At 37.7% G+C, this 27,023-nt stretch overlaps 1 protein-coding gene across 2 annotated transcripts in view; it reads right to left on the bottom strand.

Moving 5' to 3' along the window:
* Positions 1-5,021: 5,021 nt before the first annotated feature.
* zgc:172282 (leucine-rich repeat and fibronectin type III domain-containing protein 1-like protein) overlaps positions 5,022-27,023 on the bottom strand; it is a 110,810-nt gene continuing 88,808 nt past the window's right edge. For both annotated transcript variants that reach the window (XM_046863639.1, XM_046863640.1), the window contains exons 5-7: positions 25,526-25,639; positions 23,141-23,423; positions 5,022-5,341 (exon numbers count right to left, since the gene is read on the bottom strand). In XM_046863639.1, coding sequence (XP_046719595.1) covers positions 25,572-25,639 — 68 coding nt within the window. In that variant the 3' untranslated portion in view covers positions 5,022-5,341; positions 23,141-23,423; positions 25,526-25,571. The remainder of the gene's footprint in view (positions 5,342-23,140; positions 23,424-25,525; positions 25,640-27,023) is intronic.

Below are 27,023 nucleotides of genomic sequence, written 5' to 3'. Positions count from 1 at the left end.
GTGCTGGGCGTCAGGTGCAGATGCTGCTTTAAATAACAGGCATATGAGTGCTGCCAGCGTTGCATTAGAGGTTGTAAAGGTGGAAGGTCCACTTGTCAGTGCTCAGACCATATACTCACACTGCAACAAGTCGGTTTTGCAGGCCGTCGTCCCAGAAGGAAGCCTCTTCTGAAGCTGGCTCACAAGAAAATCTGCAACCTGTCCAAGAGCATGAATTACTGGAACCATGTCCTGAAGATAAACTTTTTTGGCTCAAATGGTGTCCAGCATGTGTGGTGACGACCTAGTGAGGAAAACCAAGAACATTTTCTCTCTATTATCAAGCATGTTGGTGGTAGCATTAGTGCTGCTGGTATTGGGGAGCTGCGGTTCATTAAAATTAACATGGATTCCAACATGTACTGTGACATTTTAAAGCAGAACATGATGCCCTGCCTTCAGAAACTGGGCTGAAGACATTTTTCCAACATAATGACCCCAAACACACAGCCAAGATGACAACTGCCTTGCTGAGGAAGCTGAAGGTGAAGGTAATAGAGTGGCCAAGTACAAGTGTCTCCAGATCTGAAACATATTTAGCACCAGTGGGGATCCTCAAGCGGAAGGTGGAGAAGCACCATGTATCTAACGTCCAGCAGCTCCGTGATTTCATTATGGAGGAGTGGAAGAGGATCCCAGCAACAACCTGTGCAGCTCTGATGAATTCCATGCCCAGGAGGATTAAGGCAGTGTTTAATAACAATGGTGCTCACACAAGATATTAACACTTGGACACAGTTTTGACATTTTCACTGAGGGTGTACTCACTTTTGTTGCCAGTTATGTAGACAATAATGGCTGTATTTTAAGTTATTTTCATTGGACAGTAAATCTGTACTGCTCTACAAACTGTAAATTGACTATGGTGTCTAGAATGTGAGGGGTGTACAAATCTTTGTGAGATACTTTATTTAAGTAGATAAATATGACTCTTAGTGCATGTTTGTTCAGCTTGTCCTGTAATTCCTGAGCACATTTTTAAAGTAAAATTAACACAAAAAAAGAACAAACAAAAAATATAGAGAGCAACTTAAATGCAATGCGAAACATATTACATATACTTTTGTAGAATGTATGTTTTAGTGCACAAAAAATAAAGTGATCGATAGATAGATAGATAGATAGATAGATAGATAGATAGATAGATAGATAGATAGATAGATAGATAGATAGATAGATAGATCTAGAAGAAAGAAAAAAAGAAAGAAAGAAAGAAAGAAAGAAAGAAAGAAAGAAAGAAAGAAAGAAAGAAAGATTTTATTACTCGAATGATGCAGACTGCCAGGCCTGCAAAATCATTCCCTCTGTACAATGGGTAAACTGTCTCAGAAAAGACGCCAACTCAGGCTCAGATTTGACACCATTAACTTTTCACAAGCTAGCATGAACTATTGATTGTGTAATTCAGCCCCCAAAGTCATGTTACATTAGCTGCTGGTCTTTCAGCTGCGCCACAGTCCCTCATGACTGCATTATCAGTGAACTGCTCTTTGCATTATGATCCACTGTGAGGGCATGATGGATTCACTGATGTCTATGCAGACCAGAATATCCAAGATAATGCATTTGGTGAAAGAGAGTGGCCAAGTTAAAAGCTTGACATCCTTGTGGCTAAGTGATTTGTCCTTTATTTCAGGGATTGGTGAGGCCTGGAATAGAGTGGTAGACGGGTATTTGGAGCTTTCGAGGTTAAATGGAAGAATGTTTGTTATAAAAATACTTCTGGATAAAAGTTTACTATTTACCGACTACTTGATAAAGTACAGCTGTTTGAGAGACAGATGACTTAGGATTAAATTACAATTTAGCAAAACAGAGCTATTTACAGTACTGCACAGTATAAATTATACAATATACACTCACCGGCCACTTTATTAGATACACCTTACTAGTACCAGGTTGGACCCCCTTTTGCCTTCAGAACTGCCTTAATCCTTCGTGGCATAGATTCAACAAGGTACTGGAAACATTCCTCAGAGATTTTGGTCCATATTGACATGATAGCATCACGCAGTTGCTGCAGATTTGTCGGCTGCACATCCATGACGCGAATCTCCCGTTCCACCACATCCCAAAGGTGCTCTATTGGATTGAGATCTGGTGACTGTGGAGGCCATTTGAGTACAGTGAACTCATTGTCATGTTCAAGAAACCAGTCTGAGATGATTCGCGCTTTATGACATGGCGCGTTATCCTGCTGGAAGTAGCCATCAGAAGATGGGTACACTGTGGTCATAAAGGGATGGACATGGTCAGCAACAATACTCAGGTAGGCTGTGGTGTTGACACGATGCTCAATTGGTACTAATGGGCCCAAAGTGTGCCAAGAAAATATCCCCCAAACCATTACACCATTACACCACCACCACCAACCATCCGAATGTCGCAGCAGAAATCGAGACTCAACAGACCCGGCAACGTCTTTCTTCTATTGCCCAATTTTGGTGAGCCTGTGTGAATTGTAGCCTCAGTTTCCTGTTCATAGCTGCCAGGAGTGGCACCCGGTGTGGTCTTCTGCTGCTGTAGCCCATCCGCCTCAAGGTTCGACGTGTTGTCCGTTCAGAGATGCTCTTCTGCATACCTCGGTTGTAACGAGTGGTTATTTGAGTTACTGTTGCCTTTCTATCAGCTCGAACCAGTCTGGCCATTCTCCTCTGACCTCTGGCATCAACAAGGCATTTGCGCCCACAGAACTGCCACTCACTCGATATTTTCTCTTTTCGGACCATTCTCTGTAAACCCTAGAGATGATTGTGTGTGAAAATCCCAGTAGATCAGCAGTTTCAGAAATACTCAGACCAGCCCTCTGGCACTAGTACCTAATAAAGTGGCCGGTGAGTGTATATGCATGTAGCAGCGAGCACGTGGACAAGCATCGGTTCGATAGTGGAGGGCAGAGCTGCTACATTAGCATCATTATCGCTAGGTCAAAAAGTTGAGATAATACATATAATATAAGTTTTCATATAATATGTTTTCCACAACAAATTTTCTAAGATATTCACAAATTTCTCCTCATCACCTCTATGTACAGAATCATCTAAGCGTTCCTATATTCAACTTTTCAGCCCTTTGTTCCAGGTTGTAGTTATTTCAACACAGGACAATCAGTATTTGCTATGTACACTTTTAACACCTCTGTTTAAAAGTAAACACACAGTTTTTTATATTATACTTCCCCGGGTGAATCAAACTAAAAATGTGCCCTCACTGACTGTCTGAAATGGAATAACCCAAACAATTTCTCTAAAAAAATTAGTTTATCCTCAGCTGTCCATGTTGAATATTTTTAATAACCAAAGCAATGCAAAAAAAAAGAGACTATATTTATGCTAAAATAATTGAATAATTGCAAAAAATAAATATTCTTGATGAAACCACATCAAACAAATGACCAAATACATTTAAAACTGCTCTCAGTTATTATAGATTAAAGCTGAAATAGCACACACACAGGCTCATACACAGCCTAAGAAATTAAAATAAAAATAGCGTCTCTTTAGTGTAGAGGGCATTTTGCAGGAACAGGTCTCCTTAGAGCACACATTATTCAAAATAGTTCTTCATTATGCCACCACAAAAGCCCCCTTCTCCCCAATCAGGCAACAAACAAGAGCTATTAGTATAAGCGTATACAGTATAAAAACAGGCCAAGCCATGCCAGTTGCCCAGGGTTTTTTTCTTTTTATTGACTATTAATAACTGGCTAATAAAATAAGAGTTTTATAATACAGCAGACCTGACAACACTGAAGAAGTAGAATGTGTAACCCCACCGCCTGAGTAAACAGTAAACAGTAAAAAAAAATAACAGTACAATTTCAATATTGTTCTTTCACAAATCTGATGTCTCTTGGAGAAAGCGTGGAACTTCACTGCTCATCAAGCCGTTTGAACACGTCCGAGTGCTGACCGGTCAATCATCCCAGATTCATTTGTCAATTTCCTGATTTTCGGAAAGTAGACAGCTGTGTTGTCACATTTCCGAGCGATCATTCCTTATTTCCTCCGATGTACTCCGATGGGAAACATGCGGAGCTCCTACGCAAAATGTTTAAAGGGTGAAAGGTCATAGTCATTGAAATACTAATTTTTGGTATCACCACCAGATCTCAATCTAAGTGACCATATGGGAGGTTTGGGATGTTTTAGGCAGTGCTCCTCACCAATCCCAACTGCAGCTAAATCTGATGAAAAAATGGTGTTTGTAACTCCAGTATCAATCCAGACACTTATTAAAAGCACACTGATGCTGTTGGCTTGTGGTGGCTCAACACCTTATTAAAGCAAATGAATAAAAGTTTTGCCTTAATTTCCTAAAAGGTATTTGTGGAAGTAGTAGTGTGGTCAAGCACATGGTGTGTAAAAGGAGGGTGGGAAAGTGTGTGGTAAAAATCATACACCTGTTTTCGACTACACCCCCACTTCCATACTATTTTGTACAATAAAATGAATCTTTGTATCTATGTATTACTTCATATACTGTTATTGTGATTTGACGTGAATTCCATGAGATTCTAAAAGCTACACACTTCTCGAGTCCATAGTCTTCAGTCACTAATGGACAATTTGAGTCAGTTTTAATCATAAGAGTGAAATTTATTTAATCTTTCATCTAAGAACAAATGTTCTTAAACCATGTACACTGGAACATGGCCATTATACATGACACAACCCAAATGAAAAGATACAACAGTTAGTGTTTGGGTTAGATGTGATGTTAGCATTCATCCTTTTTTTTCTATATTAATTTTCACGTTTGAAGGCAAACAAAATCCAGCCACACTGTCCTTGGTGGTTGAACTCATAAGCAGTTCCCAAGTGAGGCAGGTTGACATTAAAATGCTGCAGCTGGCCTTTGGCAGAGTGTGGTTTTATATTCGAAAGTATCTCTGTGTGATAAATTCTTTAGTTAGTGTGCAACTTCCCCACTTATAAATGGTGCTGTATTAACATACTGTTTGTTTTTACATTGAAACTTCATGAATCAAACACTCTTTATATGATTACACACCATAAAAAATACATGTACAAAACTATAAGATTTGAAATTGCTTATGTACAGCTATATACACTACTAAACAAAACACCAAATTAAAGTTACAGAACATTAGGGGGAAAAACATATACTCTCCAGGCACACCTGTTTGTTGCCATTTATTTGCAGTATATCTTGTGTCAGTTCTCATGTGGCAGGTGTGAAAAAAAAATGACGAGGAAGAGAAGTGGATCAGGTCAGCTGTGTGTCCTACAGCTCCTTCTGAAATTCTCAGATATCTGTGAGGATGGGAAAGGGGGGATACCTAAAGAAAAAGGACAAAGTCAGATCCCTGACAGTGTAACAGATTGTAAATGTGTGCAGAATGTTTACAGAAAAAACATATATTAATAGAGTAAAATTGCAGCACAGATGCACAGATGCAGGAAACACATAAATTTCATTTTAATGCCCTAAAAATAAATGTGTATATATATATATATATATATATATATATATATATATATATATATATATATATATATATATATATATATATACAGTGCCCTCCACAATTATTGGCACCCCTGTTTAAGATGTGGTCGTGGACTTCTAAAAATTCTCCTTTTTTTTAAAACAACATAGAACCCAAATGCAAAAAAAGAGAAAAATCCAACCTTTTATTTAAGTACATAACTTTGGTGGTAAAAAAAATCACACATTTAGAAAAAAAAAAAAAAAACTTGAAATCATGTGTCCCACAATTATTGGCACCTAACAATTCCTCTGAAAAATTTAATTGTTTTTTTTTTTTTTATATATTTTCTGTAGTTGCTAAGGTTGGTCAGGGTATCTAGGGACTTTTAATTAGTAATTCATGATTTCCTGTTTCCTGGGGTATAAATATGACGTGACACAGAGGCCTAATTCTCTTACCCATTTGTCAACATGGCAAAGACAAGAGAACACACCATTCAAGTAAGGCAGATGTGTGTCGACCTTCATAAGTCAGGCAATGGCTACAAGAAAATAGCCACTCGCCTTAACTTGCGGTATCTACAGTCAGAGGAATCATTAAGAAGTTTAAAACAACTGGAACAGTGACAAACAAGGCTGGAAGAGGTCCCAAGTTTATCTTGCCACAACGCACAGTGAGGAGGATGGTAAGAGAAGTAAAAATTTCCCAAGCTCACCGTCACAGAATTGCATCAAAGAGTGGCATCTTGGGGTCACAGAGTCTCCAAAACAACCATCAGACGCTCTCTACATGCCAACAAGCTGTTTGGGAGGCATGCAAGGAAAAAGCCTTTTCTCACTAACACTCACAAACGTAAACGCCTGGAGTTTGCTAAGCGGTACTGGGACTTCAACTGGGATCGTGTGCTTTGGTCAGATGAGACTAAGATTGAGCTTTTTGGCAACAAACACTCTAAGTGGGTCTGGCGTAAAACTAAAGATGAGTATGCCGAAAAGCACCTCATGCCCACCGTGAAGTATGGTGGAGGATCTGTGATGCTGTGGGCCTGTTTCTCTTCCAAAGGCCCTGGGAACCTTGTTAGGGTGCATGGCATTATGAACACTTTGAAGTACCAGGATATTTTAAATAAAAACCTGATGGCCTCTGCCAGAAAGCTGAAGATGGGTCGTCATTGGGTCTTTCAGCAGGATAATGATCCAAAACATGTGGCAAAATCTACACAAAAGTGGTTCAGCAGTCACAAACTCAAGGTCCTCCCATGGCCATCTCAGTCCCCAGACCTCAACCCAATCGAAAACCTGTGGGGCGAGCTAAAGAGAAGAGTGCATAAGAGAGGACCCAGGACACTGGATGATCTAGAAAGATTGTGCAAAGAAGAATGGTCAAAAATCCCTCTCTCTGTGTTCTCCAATCTTGTGAAATGTTATAGGAGGAGATTAAGTGCTGTCTTGTTGGCAAAAGGAGGTTGTACAAAGTATTAACATCAGGGGTGCCAATAATTGTGGCACACATGATTTCAAGTTTTTTTTTTCTAAATGTGTGATTTTTTACCACCAAAGTAATGTACTTAAATAAAGGTTGGATTTTCTCTTTTTGCATTTGGGTTCTATGTTGTTTTAAAAAAAAGGAGAATTTTTTGAAGTCCACGACCACATCTTAAACAGGGGTGCCAATAATTGTGGAGGGCACTGTATATATAGTGAGAAAAATAAGTATTAAAACACCCAGCTATTTTGCAAGTTCTCCCACTTAGAAATCATGGAGGGGTCTGAAATTGTCATCGTAGGTGCATGTCCACTGTGAGAGACATAATCTAAAAAAAAAATCCAGAAATCACAATATATAATTTTTAAACTATTTATTTGTATGATACAGCTGCAAATAAGTATTTGAACACCTGTCTATCAGCTAGAATTCTGACCTTCAAAGACCTGTTAGTCTGCCTTTAAAATGTCCACCTTCACTACATTTATTATCCTAAATTAGATGCACCTGTTTGAGGTCGTTAGCTGCATAAAGACACCTGTCCACCCCATACAATCAGTAAGAATCCAACTACTAACATGGCCAAGACCAAAGAGCTGTCCAAAGACACTAAAGACAAAATTGTACACCTCAACAAGGCTGGAAAGGGCTACGGGGAAATTGCCAAGCAGCTTGGTGAAAAAAGGTCCACTGTTGGAGCAATCATTAGAAAATGGAAGAAGCTAAACATGACTGTCAATCTTCCTGAGACTGGGGCTCCATGCAAGATCTCACCTCGTGGGGTCTCAATGATCCTAAGGAAGGTGAGAAATCAGCCCAGAACTACACGGGAGGAGCTGGTCAATGACCTGAAAAGAGCTGGGACCACCATTTCCAAGGTTACTGTTGGTAAGACGTCATGGGTGAAATCATGCATGGGACGGAAGGTTCCCCTGCTTAAACCAGCACATGTCCAGGCATGTCTTAAGTTTGCCAATGACCATTTGGATGATCCAGAGGAGTCATGGGAGAAAGTCATGTGGTCAGATGAGACCAAAATAGAACTTTTGGGTCATAATTCAACTAAACGTGTTTGGAGGAAGAAGAATGATGAGTACCATCCCAAGAACACCATTCCTACTGTCATGCATGGGGGTGGTAGCATCATGCTTTGGGGGTGTTTTTCTGCACATGGGACAGGGCGACTGCACTGTATTAAGGAGAGGATGACCGAGGCCATGTATTGCGAGATTTTGGGAAACAACCTCCTTCCCTCAGTTAGAGCATTGAAGATGGGTCGAGGCTGGGTCTTCCAACATGACAATGACCCGAAGCACACAGCCAGGATAACCAAGGAGTGGCTCTGTAAGAAGCATATCAAGGTTCTGGCGTGGCCTAGCCAGTCTCCAGACCTAAACCCAATAGAGAATCTTTGGAGGGAGCTCAAACTCCGTGTTTCTCAGTGACAGGCCAGAAACCTGACTGATCTAGAGAAGATCTGTGTGGAGGAGTGGGCCAAAATCCCTCCTGCAGTGTGTGCAAACCTGGTAAAAAACTACAGGAAACGTTTGACCTCTGTAATTGCAAACAAAGGCTACTGTACCAAATATTAACATTGACTTTCTCAGGTGTTCAAATACTTATTTGCAGCTGTATCATACAAATAAATAGTTAAAAAATCATACATTGTGATTTCTGAATTTTTTTTTTTTAGAATATGTCTCTCACAGTGGACATGCACCTACGATGACAATTTCAGACCCCTATATATATATACACACACACACACACACACACACACACACACACACACACACACATACATACATACATTTTCAATGTGCATCTCCATAACCGAGGTCTATGCGAATCACGCCTCAAAGCATAGCCATTATAACGATATGATACATTAAAGATACATACTGTGATACGATGCAATGTGATACAAATCTTGTGATTCGATTTACATTTAATTAAACACAATGTGATTCAAAGCAATGTGATGCAATGGAAAGATATGATGCTATGCAATTCAATACTGTACAAATAGTTCCCTTTTATTTTTTGGTACAGAGGGACAGAAAATCTTAAATTTATTTAAATGCCTTCTGACTTCTTACGCATGGCTCTTTCACAAACAGGACACAAACTGTAGTGGAAAAAAAAAAAAAAAAAAAAAATATATATATATATATATATATATATATATATATATATATATATATATATAAGATTAAATAAAACAAAGCATTATTTTCAAGTACTGTCTCCAGGAAGATACAGCTCTTCCTCTGCCATGTTAATCTCTATTCTATGTGACTCTCAGGACACGTCTCAGTCTCTTTAGTGTTGTGATATGACATATTTACGTAGCAGCAGTGGTGCTGAGAACGTGCTTGAAAAACTGTTTAACGAGAATAAATCAATCTACATATTAAATATTTGTCACAAATGATTATAATTAATAATCAATATATATAACAATGCATAATGACAACTTGCATCCGAAGGACACTTTTTTATACTGATGCATCACATCGTTAACTTTAATGGCGATGCAAATCTGTGATTTTTACCATCCCTATTATGGTTGTAACAGTACACGTATTTGTACCGTAATTTTTCTGTACAGGGATTTTGGTTCAGTACACGTGTACCAAATGTATTCGCTTTTATATATGGCACACAATTAAAATCTGAGTTTTCTCAGGAACATATTAAGACCGCAAGTTTGTTTAGTCTCTGCCTCGCACTTTTAACGGAATTTTTTTATTTATAATTGTTAAACTTGAAAACATACACACAAAGCCAGAGGTATAAAAATAACTAGAGTTGACACTGTGGCTACTCACTCTGTACTGGAAATGCGATTTGTTTTGGCATACATGAAAACGCGAAAGAATCCATAACGCTAGCGTTAGCCGCTAACTAGGAAATGGCATGCATAAAAACGCAAAAGAATCCATAGTGCTAGCATTAGCCGCTAACCAGGAAATGGCTAGCGGCTTTAGCTAGTGCGATGGATTCTCTATTAGAAAATTAAATATTAAATGTAAAACACACATGCATTTACATACACATTACATACACTGTATTACCCATATGGTGTCTGACAAATATAAAGTTTTTGTTATTAAATCTTCCCATTAATTAAATTATTTCCCATAAAGTTTTTTGTGCTAATTTAATTTATCACTTAATTTAGTCAATATAATAAAAGGGTATTTAATAATTTTTGTTTTATTAAAAAAAAAATATATTATTAATTTTTATATAATATTTAGCCAAGCAAGCATTTTATTTAAAAATGTAAACTGTTCAAATGTTGATAATCACAAATGTTAATCATAATAAACCATGTTAATAAAATACGCAGTTTTATGTTTTGCATTTCTTTCCCCTAACCATACCGAAATTAAACCGAACCGTGACTTAAATCTAATCTAATCTGATTCTAAAAGCATACTATTTACTCATTATATGAGGAAGTAGTCAGTGGGCATAGGAAGCTAAAATTTCACCAGACATCCACTGTCAGAGCAATGAGAATTTTTTTTTAACTCTAATAACATCAAAGAGTCTTGATCAAGGTGTCTGGAATTTTACATAGCACTTACAGCAGTTACATCCAGGTCTGTAGACTTTATTATTACTAAATCTTCATCTGAGTTCTTCATGTATAAAAGATTCAACTCAAATTTGACTAAGATCCATGGATCCACACTTTCCATGCTTTGCATCCAACTTTGCCTTTAAATGTTAAATTTAAACTCTAATACTCAATTGCGTGCCATATCTATAATTGCTCACAAAGGTACTGAGCTGCAATGCTCATGAAATTTTTACCCATAAAGCAGATGTGTTCAGTCCAGATGGCATCATGTTGTGGTGAAAGCATTTGCTATGATTTAATATAAATTCCCTGTTCCAATCAGATCAGGACTGTTACTTTCTCTTCTTAACCAACCAGTCAAAATACTGATGAAAAGATATACACTATATGGCTAAAAGATGTCTTGACCCCTGACCATGATGCCCATATGTAATGGCATGGCATTATTATGGAGTGGTGCTTTTATAACAACCTCCACTCTTCCGGCTGAAGACTTTCCAGAAGATTTTGAAGCACGGCTGTGGAGAGTTGTGCCCACTCAGCCAAGTACTTTAAGGCACTGTAATCAGGTGAGAAGGCCTGGTGTGGAGTCAGTGTTCCGATTAATCCCAAATAAGTACAAAGTGGTTAAGTTTGGGGTTCTGCAAAGATTGCTTGTGTACTTTTAATCCACGCATGGCAAACCATTTCTATATGGGCTTTTATTTATTTTTTATGGGCACTGTCATGGTGGGACGGACTTTGTGTGTTTATTGGCACAAGAAAAATCATTATTTGACAGCATAAAATCAAGCAGATATGGAACCAGGACTACAGGTGAGGTGCACATCAACTGTCAGAAAGTGGAAACAATGTGATCCTTGAAGTTACAAAGCAAGTAAAAAAAATGAAGGACCATAGGCTGCATGAACATGCATTTTCAATTCAATTTGTTTCAATTTAGTTCAATTCAATTAAATGTTTTTGGTAAAGTGCTTTCAACAAGCTTTACAGAGATAAAGCAATTATAAAGTTGTATAAAAGAATGTATAATTAAGTGCCTGTAAGTCTGTTCCTTATAACTGTTTATTCCTCATGAGCGTAACCAAGCCATTAGAGTTGCACACTCCAGTGCACTCTTATTGCCGTTCCCAAGCCCGGATAAATGGGGAGGGTTGCCAAATCAAATATGTGGATCATGAATCAGAACTTCATACCGGATCGGTTGAGGCCCGGGTTACCAACGACCGCCACAGGTATCGTTAGCCAACAGGGTACTGGTAGAAATTGGCCTTCTGTTGGCCAAAGGAGGAGAAAAAAAGAGGAAAGACGTCTGCAGAGATGGCAGGGAACGGATAAGTGTAGGAGAGTGGAGGTTCGGGTTGGTACTTTAAATAATGCTACTGTGACTGGTAAAGTATGACTTTATGACACCAGTATGACTGGTGTGTTGTGTGTTCAGGAGACCAAGTGCAAAGGGAGTAAGGCCAGGAATATTGGAGGTGGGTTTAAACTGTTCTATTATGTTGTGGATGGCACAAAGAAATTGTGATTCTAAAGAAATAGTACAGTAAGAGTGTGGTGGAGGTGAAGAGAGTTTCTGATAGGGTGATGAACGTGAAGCTAGAAGTTGAAGGGGCGATAATAAATGTCATCAGTGCTTATGCTCCACAAGTGGGTTGTGAGATGGAGGAGAAGAAAAAACTCTGAAGTGAGTTAGATGATGTGGTAGAAGGTGTACCTTGGAATAAAAGATTGGTGATTGGGGCAGACTTCAATGGGCATTTAGGTGAAGGGAACATAGAGGATGAGGAGGTGACTGAGGAGGAGATTGAGCTTTTAGGAGAGGAATATGGAGGGGCAGATGGTGCTAGATTTTACTAAAAGGATGGAAATGGCAGTGGTGAACACTTATTTTTAGAAGAAGGAGGATCATAGAGTGACGTATAAGAGTGGAAGAAGGTGCACACAGGTGGACTATGTTCCATGCAGGAGATGCAACCTGAAGGTGATTGGAGACTGTAAGGTGTTGGCAGGGGACAGTGTAGCTAGACAGCATCGGATAGTGGTCTGTAAGATGGTTTTGGAGGTGAAGAAGAAGAACAGGAGAGTGAGGACTGAAAGAAGAATAAGATGGTGGAAACTGAAGGAGGAAGAGTGTAGTGTGAGGTTCAGGGAAGAGGTCAGACAGGGGCTCAGTGGTGGTAAAGAGGTGCTGGATGATTGGGCAACTACTGCAGGAGTGATGAGGGAGACAGCTAGAAAGGTACTTGGTGTGACATCTGGAATTAGAAAGAAAGAAAAAAATACATGGTGGTGGAATGAGGAAGTGCAGGAGAGCATAAGGAGAAAGAGGTTGGCAAAACAGAATTTTGATCGACAGAGTGAGAAGAAAAGAAGGCAGGAGTACAAGGATATGTGGCAGCAGGTGAAGAGGGATGTGGCGAAAGCCAAGGAAAAGGCATATGAGGAGCTGTATGAGAGGTTGGACACTAAGGAGGGAGAAAAGGATTTGAACCGATTGGCCAGGCAGAGGGACCGATCTGGGAAGGATGTGCTGCAAGTTAGAGCAACAAAGGATGGAAATGGAAATGGTTTACTAGTGAGGAGGGTGTGTTGAGAAGATGGAGGGAGTATTTTGAGCAGCTGATAAACGAGGAAAATGAGAGAGAGAGAGAGAGAAGGTTGGATCGTGTGGAGATGGTGAAGCAGGAGGTGGATAGGATTAGTAAGGAGGAAGCAAGAGCAGCGATTAAGAGGATGAAGAGTGGAAAGTTGGTTGGACCAGATGACATACTGGTAAAAGCATGGAGATCTTAAGGAGAGATGGCAGTGGAGGTTTTAACAAGATTGTTTAACAGGATTTTGGAAGGTAAGAAGATGCCTGAGGAATGGAGAAGGAGTGTGCTGGGACCGATCTTTAAGAATAAGGGAGATGTGCAGACCTGCAGTAATTACAAAGTAATTAAGTTGATCAGTAACACCATGAAGTTATGGGAAAGAGTAGTGGAAGCCAGGCTGAGAGAAGAGGTGACCATCTGTGAGCAACAGAATGGTTTTATGCCGAGGAAGATCACCAGAAATGCATTATTTGCTTTGAGAATGTTGATGAAGAAGTATAGAGTTTGTGGTTTTAAAGAAAGCGTACAACAAGGTGCTGAGAGAGGAATTGTGTTACTGTATGAGAAAGTCAGGTGTGTCAGAGAAGTATGTGAGGGTGGTGCAGGACATGTATGAGGGCAGTGTGACAGGGTTAAAGTGTGCAGTAGAAACGACAGACTGGTTTAAGGTGGAGGTTGGACTGCATCAAGGATAGGCTCAGAGCCCTTTCCTGTTTGCAGTGGTGATGGACAGGTTGATGGACAAGGTCAGACAGGAGTCTCCACGGACTGTGATGTTTGCGGATGATATTGTTTTATTGTGGTGAGAGTAGGGAGCAGGTTGAGAAGAGCCTGAAAAGGTGAAGGTATGCACTGGAGAGAAGGGGAATGAAAGTCATTAGGAGTAAGACAGAGTACATGTGTGTTACTCCTAATGACTTTCAGTCCCTTTCTCTCCAGCGCATACCTCCACGGGTTGTAGTGTAGAGGTTTGGAGTTGTCTTAATTGGGTTTCTTGCTTTAGTAAAATGGTATTTACCCTCCATATGCGAAATGCCCCTCTTTCTGTAACGCCACGTGTTGTTATATTGCGTTTTTTTGTATAGTATTGATGGTTTCTATAATCGCGACGTGATAGTGGTGGTATTAAGAGGTGGGTTAAGTCGGGTAAGTCCTCACTGAAGGTCCAGGTACCAAATGCATGGCTCGCCACTGCTGAGAACAGAGACATAATCTTTTCTTTGCTTATGTTTTATATGGTGGATGTTCAGCCTGGACACTTTCTTATGTAACAAAATTTTTTAATAGTTTTGTATTAATATAATAATTAGGGCTGTCAAAATTTAAACACTAATTCCTTTTTAACAGCACTACATTTTATTAATGCGCTATCAATGCAGCGCGCATTTCTGTTGGACCATTTTTATAAAAAAATATAAATACATAAATAAATAACTAAATATAAAAGAGGCGAAATTAAAACATTTATTCACGACGTCCTTTCTTTCTCAGATATAAAATAAATAAATAAACTCCACTGAAAAATATTTTTAATCAGTAAACATTTGTTTTATTGATGCGCCAAGTCTCAAATCAAACACCAAAATCCACCATGATTTACACAATTAACCCTCTGGGGGGCGAAGAAATGCGCCGGGGCATTTTGTGTTTTTTTTTCACATAATGCCAAAACTTATATTATCATTCGAATCTTTAAAGGATCTACTTTTATTTGTATACAATCATAACAACAAAAACACTGTGCTTTTGTAAAGTAAAGTAAACAGACCGGGGACGCTCTCTGCCGTCTCCGTCATCTCCCTTCACAAACACATAAATAAAACAACCTGAATCTCAGTGAATATTTGCCTCACAGACATAATAATTAGATGTATAGAAAGCTTGAAATGCCTTTTACATAAACCAGGTTACATCTAATACAAATATTCTCTGATTATGTAATCCGTGTGAAAGTTAGAAGAGGTACAGTTTCTCCGGTATCACCTCATTAACTGTCCGTGTGGAAACATAGGAAAGGTTCCGTTTGGTGTCCTGATGATTTACGTCATTTTAAACACCATAAATAGTTTCAAACAAAATAATTTTTTGTCATCATGCTCTATGTTGGGTTTGGTTTTACTAATAATTAACATGTTGCTTAGATCAAAAACATGCAGTATTAATATATGGCACATTTTTGACAGATAGAAATGTGCGATTAGGTTGCGATTAAATATTTTAATCGATTGACAGCCGTAATATTTACAGTTACCAGCTAGACACTAAAACAGGTAGTAGAAATGGCTACTTTTTTACTTAAGTACATGTCAGAGCCCAAACTTCTTTACTTTAGCTTGAGTAAAATAGTGTAGTCACTACTTCAACTTTTACCAGAGTATTTTAAAACATGAGTATCTGTACTTCCACTTAAGTAAAGGATGTGTGTACTTTTGCCACCTCTGTTTATCTCTGTCTGTTGTTAAAAGCACTACTCAAATAAACAAAGCAGTGATTTTGACTATAGCATGATTATTGATGACGCATGGTCCCCTCTGAGTACTGCTGATGCCCACAGTCTCTAGTGTTCACTCAGACGAAAGAACATCCAGTAAACAGAGGTTTAGTGAACAGAAATGTCTTATATAGAGGTCAGTGAAGACTGGCCAGACTGGATCAAGATGACAGAAAGGCTACAGTAAGTCAAAATACCATTCTTTACAATTGTGGGGTGAAGAAAAAGCATCTCAGAATGCACAACATGTCAATCGTTAAGGCAGGCGAGCTACAAGAGCAGAAGACCATGCTGAGTTAAGCTTTTGTCAGCCAAGACTGCAGTAGGCACACACTCACTTGACAACCGAAGACTAAAAAAACCTGGCCTGGTCTGATTAATCTTGATTTCTGCTGAGGCCCACAGATTGTAGGGTCAGAATTTTGCACCATTAGCATGACAGGAGCTGGTGTAATGGTGTAGGGAAGGTTTTCTTGGTACACTTTGGGCCCCATTAATAATCAATCATCGCTTGAATGTCACAGCACATTTGAGTATTGTTCCTGACCATGTGTATGCCTTCATGGCACCAATTTACTAATTTTCTAATGACGACTTTCAGCAATATAATGCACCCTGTTACAAAGCTGAATGATTTCCAACTGATTTCATGAATGGAACAGTGAGTTTAATTATTTCAGTAGTCCTCCCAGAATCCGTATCTGGTCAAATAGGAGATGTGCAATCATGGTAACATGGACCCAAGTCCCAAAGGCATATTTCCAACTTGTTGTGAAACGCATGCCATGAGGAATTGAGGATGCTTTGAAAAGCAAGAAGAGACCCTTCCCAGTATTAGTGTAGTGTTCCTAATGAAGTGCTCGGTGAGTGTATATTGACTCAGGCTTAGTTTTAATGACTTGAGATTGGATTGGGACTTCACTTGTTTGTGTTGTTTAGTAATTCTGCACATGGACCCTCATCTGTTCTCTAAGTATCCCAAGTTACAGCTTTGTTTTAATTACAATGTCCTATATTAGAGCTGACTTTGATACACAGATTTTTACCCTGTTTAAAGCAGTGTCCATATTGGTAATTATAAATGATTTATTACTAGTTCTCAAAATTTTTTATGGAAAATCAAAAAACGTATATACAATTAATAAGTGTTCAGGTTGTGTGCTAAATCTTAATTTTCAGTACTAGTTATACCACGTCTGCTCAGTATAGAGTTTTAGTGCAGGATGACATTGAATAACAACCTACAGAGCTTGCTAGTTAGCATCTTAGCAGTATAAAATAATCCAAATATATTTAGTAAAATCAATCCGTGCTATTATCTATGAGGAACGATTGAGAATTAAACAGGAGACCAACTGATAAAACAGAACAAACAGACATACACTTGTGACATAAAGTGCTTGTTTGTCCTCAGACCCAATAGCTTTAAATAGTGCAGCTCGAACCGTTTCTACTTCCCTGCACATGCCTGAAGATATATTTCTCAGCAAACAAATTTCACATCATTTGTGTGCATTATAGCATAGCATTTTGATGTCAGGCGAAAGACTGCCTTTACTGCCCATAAGCGTGTTATTCCTGTCAGCACAATGAGGCACAGAAAAGTGTGACTAGCTGCTAGTTTTGAATTCTCTAAGAAGGCAATAGTATCTGTAAAATGAGAAGGATAATGTTACTGCTATTCAAGCTGTCATACAGGCACAGTGTGAGTACTCTTACAATAAAATATATGATATACAGTATACAGAACATTTTAAATCACAGATATTTGCAAACCAAGGAAGACAGAAGTAGAAGTGGTAATGGTGTGAGTTTGTTAGGCATTAACAATAATATATAAATAAAATACCTTTATGACAGACCAATAGAAAGGTTACAAATGTCCTAGCAGCATGCTACTAATTGAAGGAAATTATTTTATCTCATGAAACCGGATCTAACCGGTTTGTTTTTCTCTGCCTGCAGGAAACCTGCAATTATTCACAACCTTACATACAGTGCATTCAGAAAGAATTCAGACACTCTTTCTCTTTTTTAATATTTTAGGTTTCAGCCTGATACCTAAATGGTTACAATAATTTTTTTCTCATTAACCTACACTCAGTACCCCATAATGACAAAGTAAAAACATCTAGAAATCTAGAAATGTCTGTCAATTTATTAAAAAGAAAACCCTGAAATTTTACATGAACAAAAGTATTCAAAACCTTTGCAAAAACACTTTAAAATTATCCTCCCAAATCCCTTTATCAATACTGAGATGTTTCTACTGTACACCTGGACTGGAGTCCACCTTTGGAAAAGTTTATTGATTTGACATGTTTTGGAAAGGCACACATCTCTCTATTGAAGGAGCAGAATCCAAGCCATGAAGTCAAAGGAACTGCCTGCAGAGCTCAGAGAAATTGTTTAAAGACACAAATCTGGGGAAGGCTACAAAAAATTGCTACTGTACTGAAGATTCCCAAAAGCGAAGGTTCCTTTATAATTCTCAAATGGAAGAAGTGTGGCACAACCAGAACCCTTCCAAGAGCTGGTCACCGGGCCAAACTGAGCAATTCGGGAAGATGGGTTTAGTAAGAGGGATGACTTATGAGCTCTGGAGATCCTGTGTGGAGATGCGACAAAGTTCCAGAAGGACAAACATCCACTAATCTGGGTTTTATGGCAGAGTGGCTAAATGGAAGCTTCTCTTCAGTGCAAAACTTCCAGCTGAAGGTCTCTTCAGTCTGTAAGGAATAAGATTCTCTGGTCTGATAATTGATCCAAGATTGAACTGTTTGGCTGTTTAATTCTAAAGTTTATGTCTGGATAAAATGATTGTACTGTATGCCAGAGATCAAGCTTGCTTTTAGATGGAAAAATGTGTGATTCTGGCTGGTTAATGGCAGTGATTGACGAATAACGCAAATCATTTACTTGGGTTAAAGTAGAGATTCACTAAGTAAAATATTACTCCAGTAAAAATTTAAGTGCTGCCTGACTGATTTCGCTAAATGTAGTTGAGTAAAAAATATATTTGACTGAAATGTAGTCAAGTCAAAATCTTCCCAAATGGAAATGCCTCAATAAAGTACAGCTACTTAATCTACTTAAGTACAGTAACAAATTACATTTACTTTCTTACTGTCCACCACCAGTTAATAGGTTTCTTAGCATAGCAGCTGGAAGCCAAAAAAATGTGATATAACAAAACAGGATAAAACTTCACCCCAAAACCTCTGAAATGTAAATGTAGTACCAGGAACCCCCTTAAAATGGGCTCATCTCACTAGCATGTGAGACTAGCGATATTTTTTTATTCTCACCATTTTTTAATGACATTTAAAATTTACATACATTTAACCCAAAAACATTTATGAGAAAAAAAATGAAGATAGAAAACGAAGCAGAACTGTGATCTGAAAGCAAAACAATGATGGATAATGACTGCTGTAAAGCTAGCTGCTCATTTTCAGAATATGAACAGTAGCTTCAGAAGTTTATTTCCTTTCATTGCCTTAATAGATTGATCTTTTAGAGAATTTACAGACCATAAAAGCCAAACTTTTACCAAAAGTGTTGTAGCTTATAGGATTTAGTTATGGTTGATCTAATAGGAAGGCTGATCTTGCACTAGTGTGGATTTAGCATGGAGATTATAATTTTAACAGGTTTTGACAGTTACCTTGATACTTTCTAAAGGCTCCTGGGTCATATAATAGCAATAAAGAGCAAAAAATATGAGGAGAGCTTCATGTATTTCCCAGCCTGAGGAATGCACAGTCCCTAGAATTGCTTCTGATGATGTAACATCTATTAAGTCATGTAACTTCTATCAAGCAGTTACACTGAAAGAGTGCAAAAATAATAATAAAAATAAAACCCCAAAGCATTCTCACACACACACATCTCTAATTCGATTACAAACTCATATAATGTGAAATTGTCATGAAGAATTTAAACACTACACTCACAACGCTTCTCTGGTTTCCCCCATGTGTTTTTTTGTGCTTCTAGTCATGTAGTAGGAATCCTGCTTTCTATTTACCGTACAGCTACATTTACATTTATGGCATTTGGTAGCCGCCCTTATTTAGAACGATTTATATCCATCTTATTCATACAACTGAGCAACTATGGGGTAAGGGGCCTCGCTCAAGAGCCCAGAAGTGTCTGTCTGGGATTTGAACTCATGACCTTCAGATCCAAAGTCCAGTGCCTTGACCACTAAGCTACCCACTTACAGAGTGATTTGGGGCCACATCTACGTCAGGTTAAATATTTAGACCATAAAACGTGCAAATGCAGTAATTATTTAACCTTTTTCCATTTATCAGCTGTCCAGGTTGACACGAGTGGAACCTGATGAGGTTTTCTGCTGTTGTAGCCCTCGAGATTTGTGCTTTCTCAAATACTTTCCTGCTCTAAGGATTGCACAAAATGAGTTATTATATGCTTTCCTGTCTTCTTCTGTGACCTCGCTCATCAACAAGCGTCTGGCATATAAATTCTGCTCAGTAAAAGCTTTTTGTTTTTTCACACTCTTTTAAGGCTGTTGTACATGAAAATCCAAGATCAATAGCTTTGGAAATATTTACCAACTCTCACACCAACAGCCATGCCAATGTGACCAAAATCACGTTATTGCCATTTCATTTGATGAACATTACCTGAAGCTCTTGACCCAAATCGGTGTGACTTCCTTGCTTGCATAATTGCATGTGCAATACCAACCTTGGTCTGGATCACATCTCAGTTCTGTGCCACACACACACACTGTGACCTTTTCCTATTACTTAATGAAGCTTTTAAGACCATAAAATAATAGGATGACTCAGGAAAACCTGACACCTTCAGTAAGCCTGACTGAGGAAGACAGGGGGCTACAATCTTATCCACTCTTCTTCATGCTTATACAACAGGCTTTCATTCCAAACCAAGCAGGAACTGCATCTAATTTCACTTTTTTAATAAGTCCATCGGAGACTCTAATCAACTGGAGTGAACGCATGCAGGCACACTGGCCTTTAAGGATTAAAGGCGACTACCACTGCCTTACGATATAAATTAGTTTTCCTGTAGTTACCTAATGATTCTTGAATCTGAGCTCTATATTCTTATTGTATATTAATATTAGTGTTAATATGCGTTAATAATGATTTAACGCAAAAATAAATTTAAGAGCACTAATTTTATTGCGCTGCGCTCATTTCTGTTTGACCGATTCTATTAAAAATATAAATAAATAGATCAGGCGAAATTAAAACGCAACACACATTTCAATGCAACACACATTTATTCGCAACATTGTCTTCATGCTCTATGATGAGTCTGGTTTCACTAATAATAAACATACATTTGCATAAAGCATCCATATTTGTCCATGCCTATGATGATTAGGGCATTACAAAATTGTGAAGTATTAATTTAAGGGTCATTTAGAACAAATATGTGATTAAGTTGTGATTAATCGGGAGTTAACTCATGACAATCGTCCGAATTAATCGCTATTACGTATTTTAATCGATTGACAGCCCTAATTATAATATAATATAATATAATTCACTGTATCATTTTTGTTGAACGTTTAATTTCTATAATAAATATTGAATGAAGCATAATTCAAACGACATGCATGGGCGATTGAATAATAAACTGAGAAACTGAGAGATTTGTTGATGTTACAAAAAAAAATAGGATCAAAAATTAGGTACACGCTGAATATTCGAATCTCTCCTCTTTTAAATAGCTGCAAGAGCCAGTGCAGCTGAAGCGAGTGTTAAGCCGGCTTATCTGTATGTCATCAGCATGAAGCACTAATTAGCTATGCAATGATCTTTTAATTGGCCAATGAATTAAGCCTGACGAGTTAAAGTGACTTTTCTAATGAACTAAGAGGGTAAATACTCTAATTACCTTTACACTGGACTATTAGCACAAATGTAAGTACCAGCAGAGATAAACCTAAAAGAAAGCCAGCGGCACATGACATTCAAAAATTCATCTCGGAGCTTCTGAAGTCAAACTGTGCCGTGTTTGTTTTTTTTGTTTATTCGTTTTCATTATGTTTTATTTAGACGCATCCGAATAGATTTATTAAAATAAAGACCTCATGTGCACATACATCACTGTATATTATGCATGAAGTATACAGTAAATAATTAACATGGAATATCCCTGTAATTATTAACCAACAAGGAAAACAAAACGCCTGATACATCATTGCTTTTCTCTGTGAAACGTCTAATCCCTCAGTGTCATGTGAAATCGGTGCCCAGAGCCTGATTCTAGCTTGTCAGGAGAGGGGATTTTACTCTGCAAAATTGCTTTCGAATAGAAGAATGACTTCAGAAGTGTGGATTGATTGCACAATTCCATATGTCGCATTTGTGCACGCAGGTTTGCAAAATGGTAGGCACTAGATTCATCAAGTGGTGTGTTTTTTTTATATTATTTAGTTCTGCTACCAAAATGAAGTGGAAACTAGCAGTGCTTTTTTATGCATGACTTGCCATTGTTAAGAATACCTGACATATTTCATATATATTTTTTTAGCATTAAAGGCTGGCATGAGATTTGTGTCCCCGCCCCCTTTTTTCTCAGCGCTCTCAGTGCAAGCACTTACACAACACGCATAAGCAAATTACAGTGCTCCAGGCCTAAGAAAGGCTGGTTTAATATATCAATAAGGCATTCTGTTTCTTTCGCTGGCCATAACATCGTTTTCCCTGCCATCATGAAACTCGAAACAGGAAGTAACATAACAAGATTAAACCAATTCTCGAACTCAGTAAGCAGCGATGAGGGTAAACGGCTCCCACACCTGATTCCCACAACACGGTTAGATTGAAGCGAGCTCCATACACACTGTTTTTATCTAGAACATGGATCTTTTCTCTGGACTACCACTGGGCTTGCAAAAGGTTTTTACACTTTAAGAAAATAAATAAATAAATAAATAATAGTAAACTCTCTAGGTAAAAGTTTTCCAGGCCAGAACATATTGCAAGTGTGAAAATCGCCTCGGAGCTGAAGTTTCAATTCAATTTATTTCAAGACCACATTTAAAAACAGCCAAAGATAACTTTACAGCTGAGAGCATATAGACTACATAAACAAAATACTGGCACCTGACCTTTTTAGCCATATGTTCAGTCGTCTTTCCTTTTGTCCATATAAAGTAAGCGGTCTGTTTTTCAGAATTTTGTTACCCGAGGACAATATAAAATTGGAATTTATTTGAAAGTTATTTGGAAACAAAACTTGAAGAACTGTAGAAACATTGCTACCACGACATTTCTACTGGAATTGATCGTCTTTATACTAGCTCTGAAGTCAACAAAAAACTAAAATCAGAAAGCCAAATTTTTAGTCAAAATAGCATTTACATTTGTAGGATGGTAAATTTTTTTTTTAAATGTACACGATCGCTATATGTATGGATGGTTTGCTAAAAGTATATGATATACTAGCAAAACGAAGAAGGTTGCACTCACCATAGTTCAGACCATTCAGGTAGTGATGAATGATGTAACTGGTAGCAAAAACAAGACCATCCAGGCCACAGTGAGGTTAAAAGGCAGATTAGTCCACAAGCCAGAGACAGACAACAGCCATGTTCTCAGTTTTCTGTGTTCTTGCAAGAGTGAATCCTTTGTGTCAGGAAATATTACATGGTGTAATTTTTTGAATAGTCCTGGAGATAAAACAATGGCACTTTTTTTTAAAGAAATGGTTCCCTCATAAATTTTTCCCTGATTTCAGGTCACCTAGAGAGATCTGGATAAAGATAAGGAAAGAGGACAACAGGGCCAAATGTAAGTAACACAGCATAACACCACCAACAACACCACCAATAATAGCATATTAACAAGAAGCATATCTAGAAGCATATACAGTCATGTGAAAATGGAAGTAGACCCTATTTGAATGCTATGGGTTTTTCAAGACGTAATAATGATCATCTGGTCCTGGAACATCCGGAACATCAGCAATGATCTTAGAGAATGATTGGGAAGGGTTATAAGGCCGTTTTTATAGTCCATCATTCTATAGTAAGGAACAATATTTGCAGGTGGAAAATATTCAAGACATCCAATTTTCCCAGAACTGAATGTGCCAGCAAATCTACCCAAAGGACAAACTGTGCAAAGCTCAGAGAATTAAACAAAAAACCAAGAGTTACATCATAACCTTCACAGGCCTTAGTTTGCATGTTAAAAATAAAAGTTGAGGAAAGTACAATTAGAAAGGACCAAACAAGTGTGCTTTGTTTTTTAATGGTTGCCTTTTCTCTCTAAAACAAACATGGCAGGACAGCGTATGGTTGCAAATTTGAAAATTGGATCAAACCTAAATAAAGTAATAAAGCCAAAACGGAAAAGCTATGCGGTTATAAGGCTATTTCCAAACTATTTCAAGTGACATCATTGTACAGTACAGAACATTATTAACACATGGTAATTTTGCCAATCTTTCCAGGAGAGAAAGCAATTTAACTCCAAGGACAGACCGTGCAATGCTCCGAGAAATTGCAAAAAGAGTTACTACTCAGACGCTAGAGCCCTCAGTTATCATGTTTAATGTGGAAATTTGTCAGAGTACAATTTAAAAAACACTGAACAAATATGTGTTTTTTGTAAGGGATGCCAGGTTCTCTGCATCCTAACAAACAATAAGACTTCTGGAACAATGTTCTTTGGACAGATAAAACCTGTGTAGAGATAGTTGTCTATAATGCACAATGCCACTTTATTGAAAACCTAACACAGAACTATATATAACCACAACCTCCTCGTACCGACTGTCAAGCATTGTGGTGGAGGTTTGATGGTATCGACTTGCTTTGCAGCCACAGGATGTGGGCACCTTGCACATATTGAGTCGTCTATAAACTTCTCTTTCTAACAACGTATTCTAAAGTCAGATATGAGGCCATCTGTGTGACAGCAGGCTGAAATTGGGTTGTGCAACAGGACAGTGACCCCAAGCACCAACGAATCTGCAATGGAATGGCTGAAAAGCAACAGAATCAAGATTTTGAATGACCCAGTCACCGAAGTCCAGACTTCAACCCAAATGAAATGCTGTGGCAGGACCTTAAGAAAGCTATGTATAAACAAATGTCTGCAAACCTCAATAGAATAAAGCAACATTTTAAAGAAGAGTGAGCAAAATTCCCACACAACAATCTACTGTTAGAGACTAAAAACAGGATTACTTCAAGTTATTGCTGCTAAAGGTGGTTCTAGAAGCAACTGAATCATAAGGTGTATTTAGGTTTTTTACACATGGCTTCTCCAGTTTGGCTTGATTTTTGTACAAAAAATAATGACATACTGTAACATGCTTTGGTCTGGAGTTCATCTAAGGTTGTATTTATCAAATTCAAAAACCTAATAAGGACCAGATGATTTTTATTATGTCCTGATGCATAAAACCTTAAAAAGAGGATGTACTATAGTTTTTTTTTAGTGTAAATATAAATATAACATACACATTACACTATTTAGAAAGATATACTAGAATAGAAATACTATCTGGAATTTAAGAAAAAAATCATCTCCAACCCCATAACATCAATCAATCAATCAATTAATCTTTATTTACATAGCAGCTAACATCTACCAGGTAGAACAATGTGCAAAATAGTAATACAATTTTAAAGTTAAAAGAGTAGTTAAAAAAGGAATAAATGTAGTAAAATATACAATATCATAAAAAAAGAAGTAAATTGTAAGAACTTAAAACAGAAGAGAAATAAAATAAGCATTAAAATACAACAATTAAAATAAAATCCCCCCTGATTAATGAAAGCAACCAGAAAGAAAGAAAGAAAGAAAGAAAGAAAGAAAGAAAGAAAGAAAGAAAGAAGTCATTACTTTTTAGGGCTGGTGGCCACCTCTTGTTGGACAACAGCAAAGGTCATCAAATTTTTAAATTGCCCCAGTCTGGCAAAACCTTTTTCTCATCACTGACCTGCTGGCCTGCTGTGTCTGGAAAAAGAAAGGCAAAGAGATGTGCGGTATGAGCAGAGGACAAAAAAAAGAAAAACAAAAAAACAACACTTCTTTTCTAGTCTACAGATGCCCATCATTATTCTGAAGAGTTCATCTGTTCAGAATAATGTAAAAGGTCTGTAGTGCCAAGTGTCCATCTGAGGCAAAACTTTGGGATTGGATCTTTCAGCTATTATCTACTCAGGAAGAAAAAACCCATAAAAGGCGAAACCTAATTACTCATAAGATGAACAGGAAGTGCAGAACAAATCCACCATTGGAGCAGAAGAATGTAGACTGTAATACTAGCAGTATTGAACATATAAAGATGTTTTTTCAAGGCAGAAGAGGATATACTGTAGATTACATTATGTTGTCGTACCAAAAAACGTCGATTCCAATTAGTGACTAGTCTTTATTTGGATTTATGACCTTCTTGATATATCTTGCTTCACCACACCTCAGCCTGTTAAGTGCACTTACAGTACTAGTACTATAAACACATTGTATGTTCTGTAATTTAAAGTACAATGATTTCAACTTTGTGAGGAAAAAACCCCAGTAGACTGCGAGGCTTTACAAAACGAATACATGCTGACGTGATAAGATCCAGCAAGGTGATGTGATACCCCAGTTTGTGTGGTAAAGCTTTTGTGTTAGGAAATATTTACAGTATGTCATTTCTTGAATGAGTCTCGGGTGTCCCCGATTTTTGTAACTGTCAGTAAGTTTCAGACACAAGAGAGTGTTCAGGTACAGAAGTCTTAAGAGGCCATGCATTACAATGTGTTTTCTTTTTTGTTTATCTCGTGATCACGACTTAATCTTGACATAATTTCCTCAACATAAAAAAAGTTGTTTTCCTGTTATTGCGTATACGTTTTTTCGTGATTTTGACATGACAAAAGTTGTTTTCTCATGATCACGACTTCGTTTTCTCATTGTTTGTTTGTGATCAGTAATGATTTTTTTCTGTTTATTTTTACAATGGGGCGAGAAGTGCAAAACGAATAAACAAATAGGAAAACAAATGAACAAATCAGAAAACTGCTCATTATTCACTCTGGATAAGGTTTTTTTTTCAAAATGCTGCAAATGTAAATGTATCTAACCAATTAAAAAACACAGGTACAAATCCGAAAACACAAAGACAATTCAGACCAATAGTAAAAGGTAGGTACAGTTTGTGAATGGAATACTAACTTATATCACTTCATTACTACAAACTGTTTACATGCTGTTTTTGCACATCTTTTTGACTGCTGCTATTGCTGTTTTGCACAAACCCTTTTGTTTACATTTTGTTCAGTTACAAGGTACACTTCTGTACTCAGGTCTCTTTTACACACTGCACTATGTAATATACAGTAGGTTTACTGGT

This window comes from Silurus meridionalis, chromosome 12, assembly GCF_014805685.1.
Source record: "Silurus meridionalis isolate SWU-2019-XX chromosome 12, ASM1480568v1, whole genome shotgun sequence".
Classification (NCBI taxonomy): Eukaryota; Metazoa; Chordata; class Actinopteri; order Siluriformes; family Siluridae; genus Silurus; species Silurus meridionalis.
The sequence above is the reverse complement of the archived record's forward strand: the minus strand, read 5'-3'. Positions and strand labels throughout refer to the sequence as shown.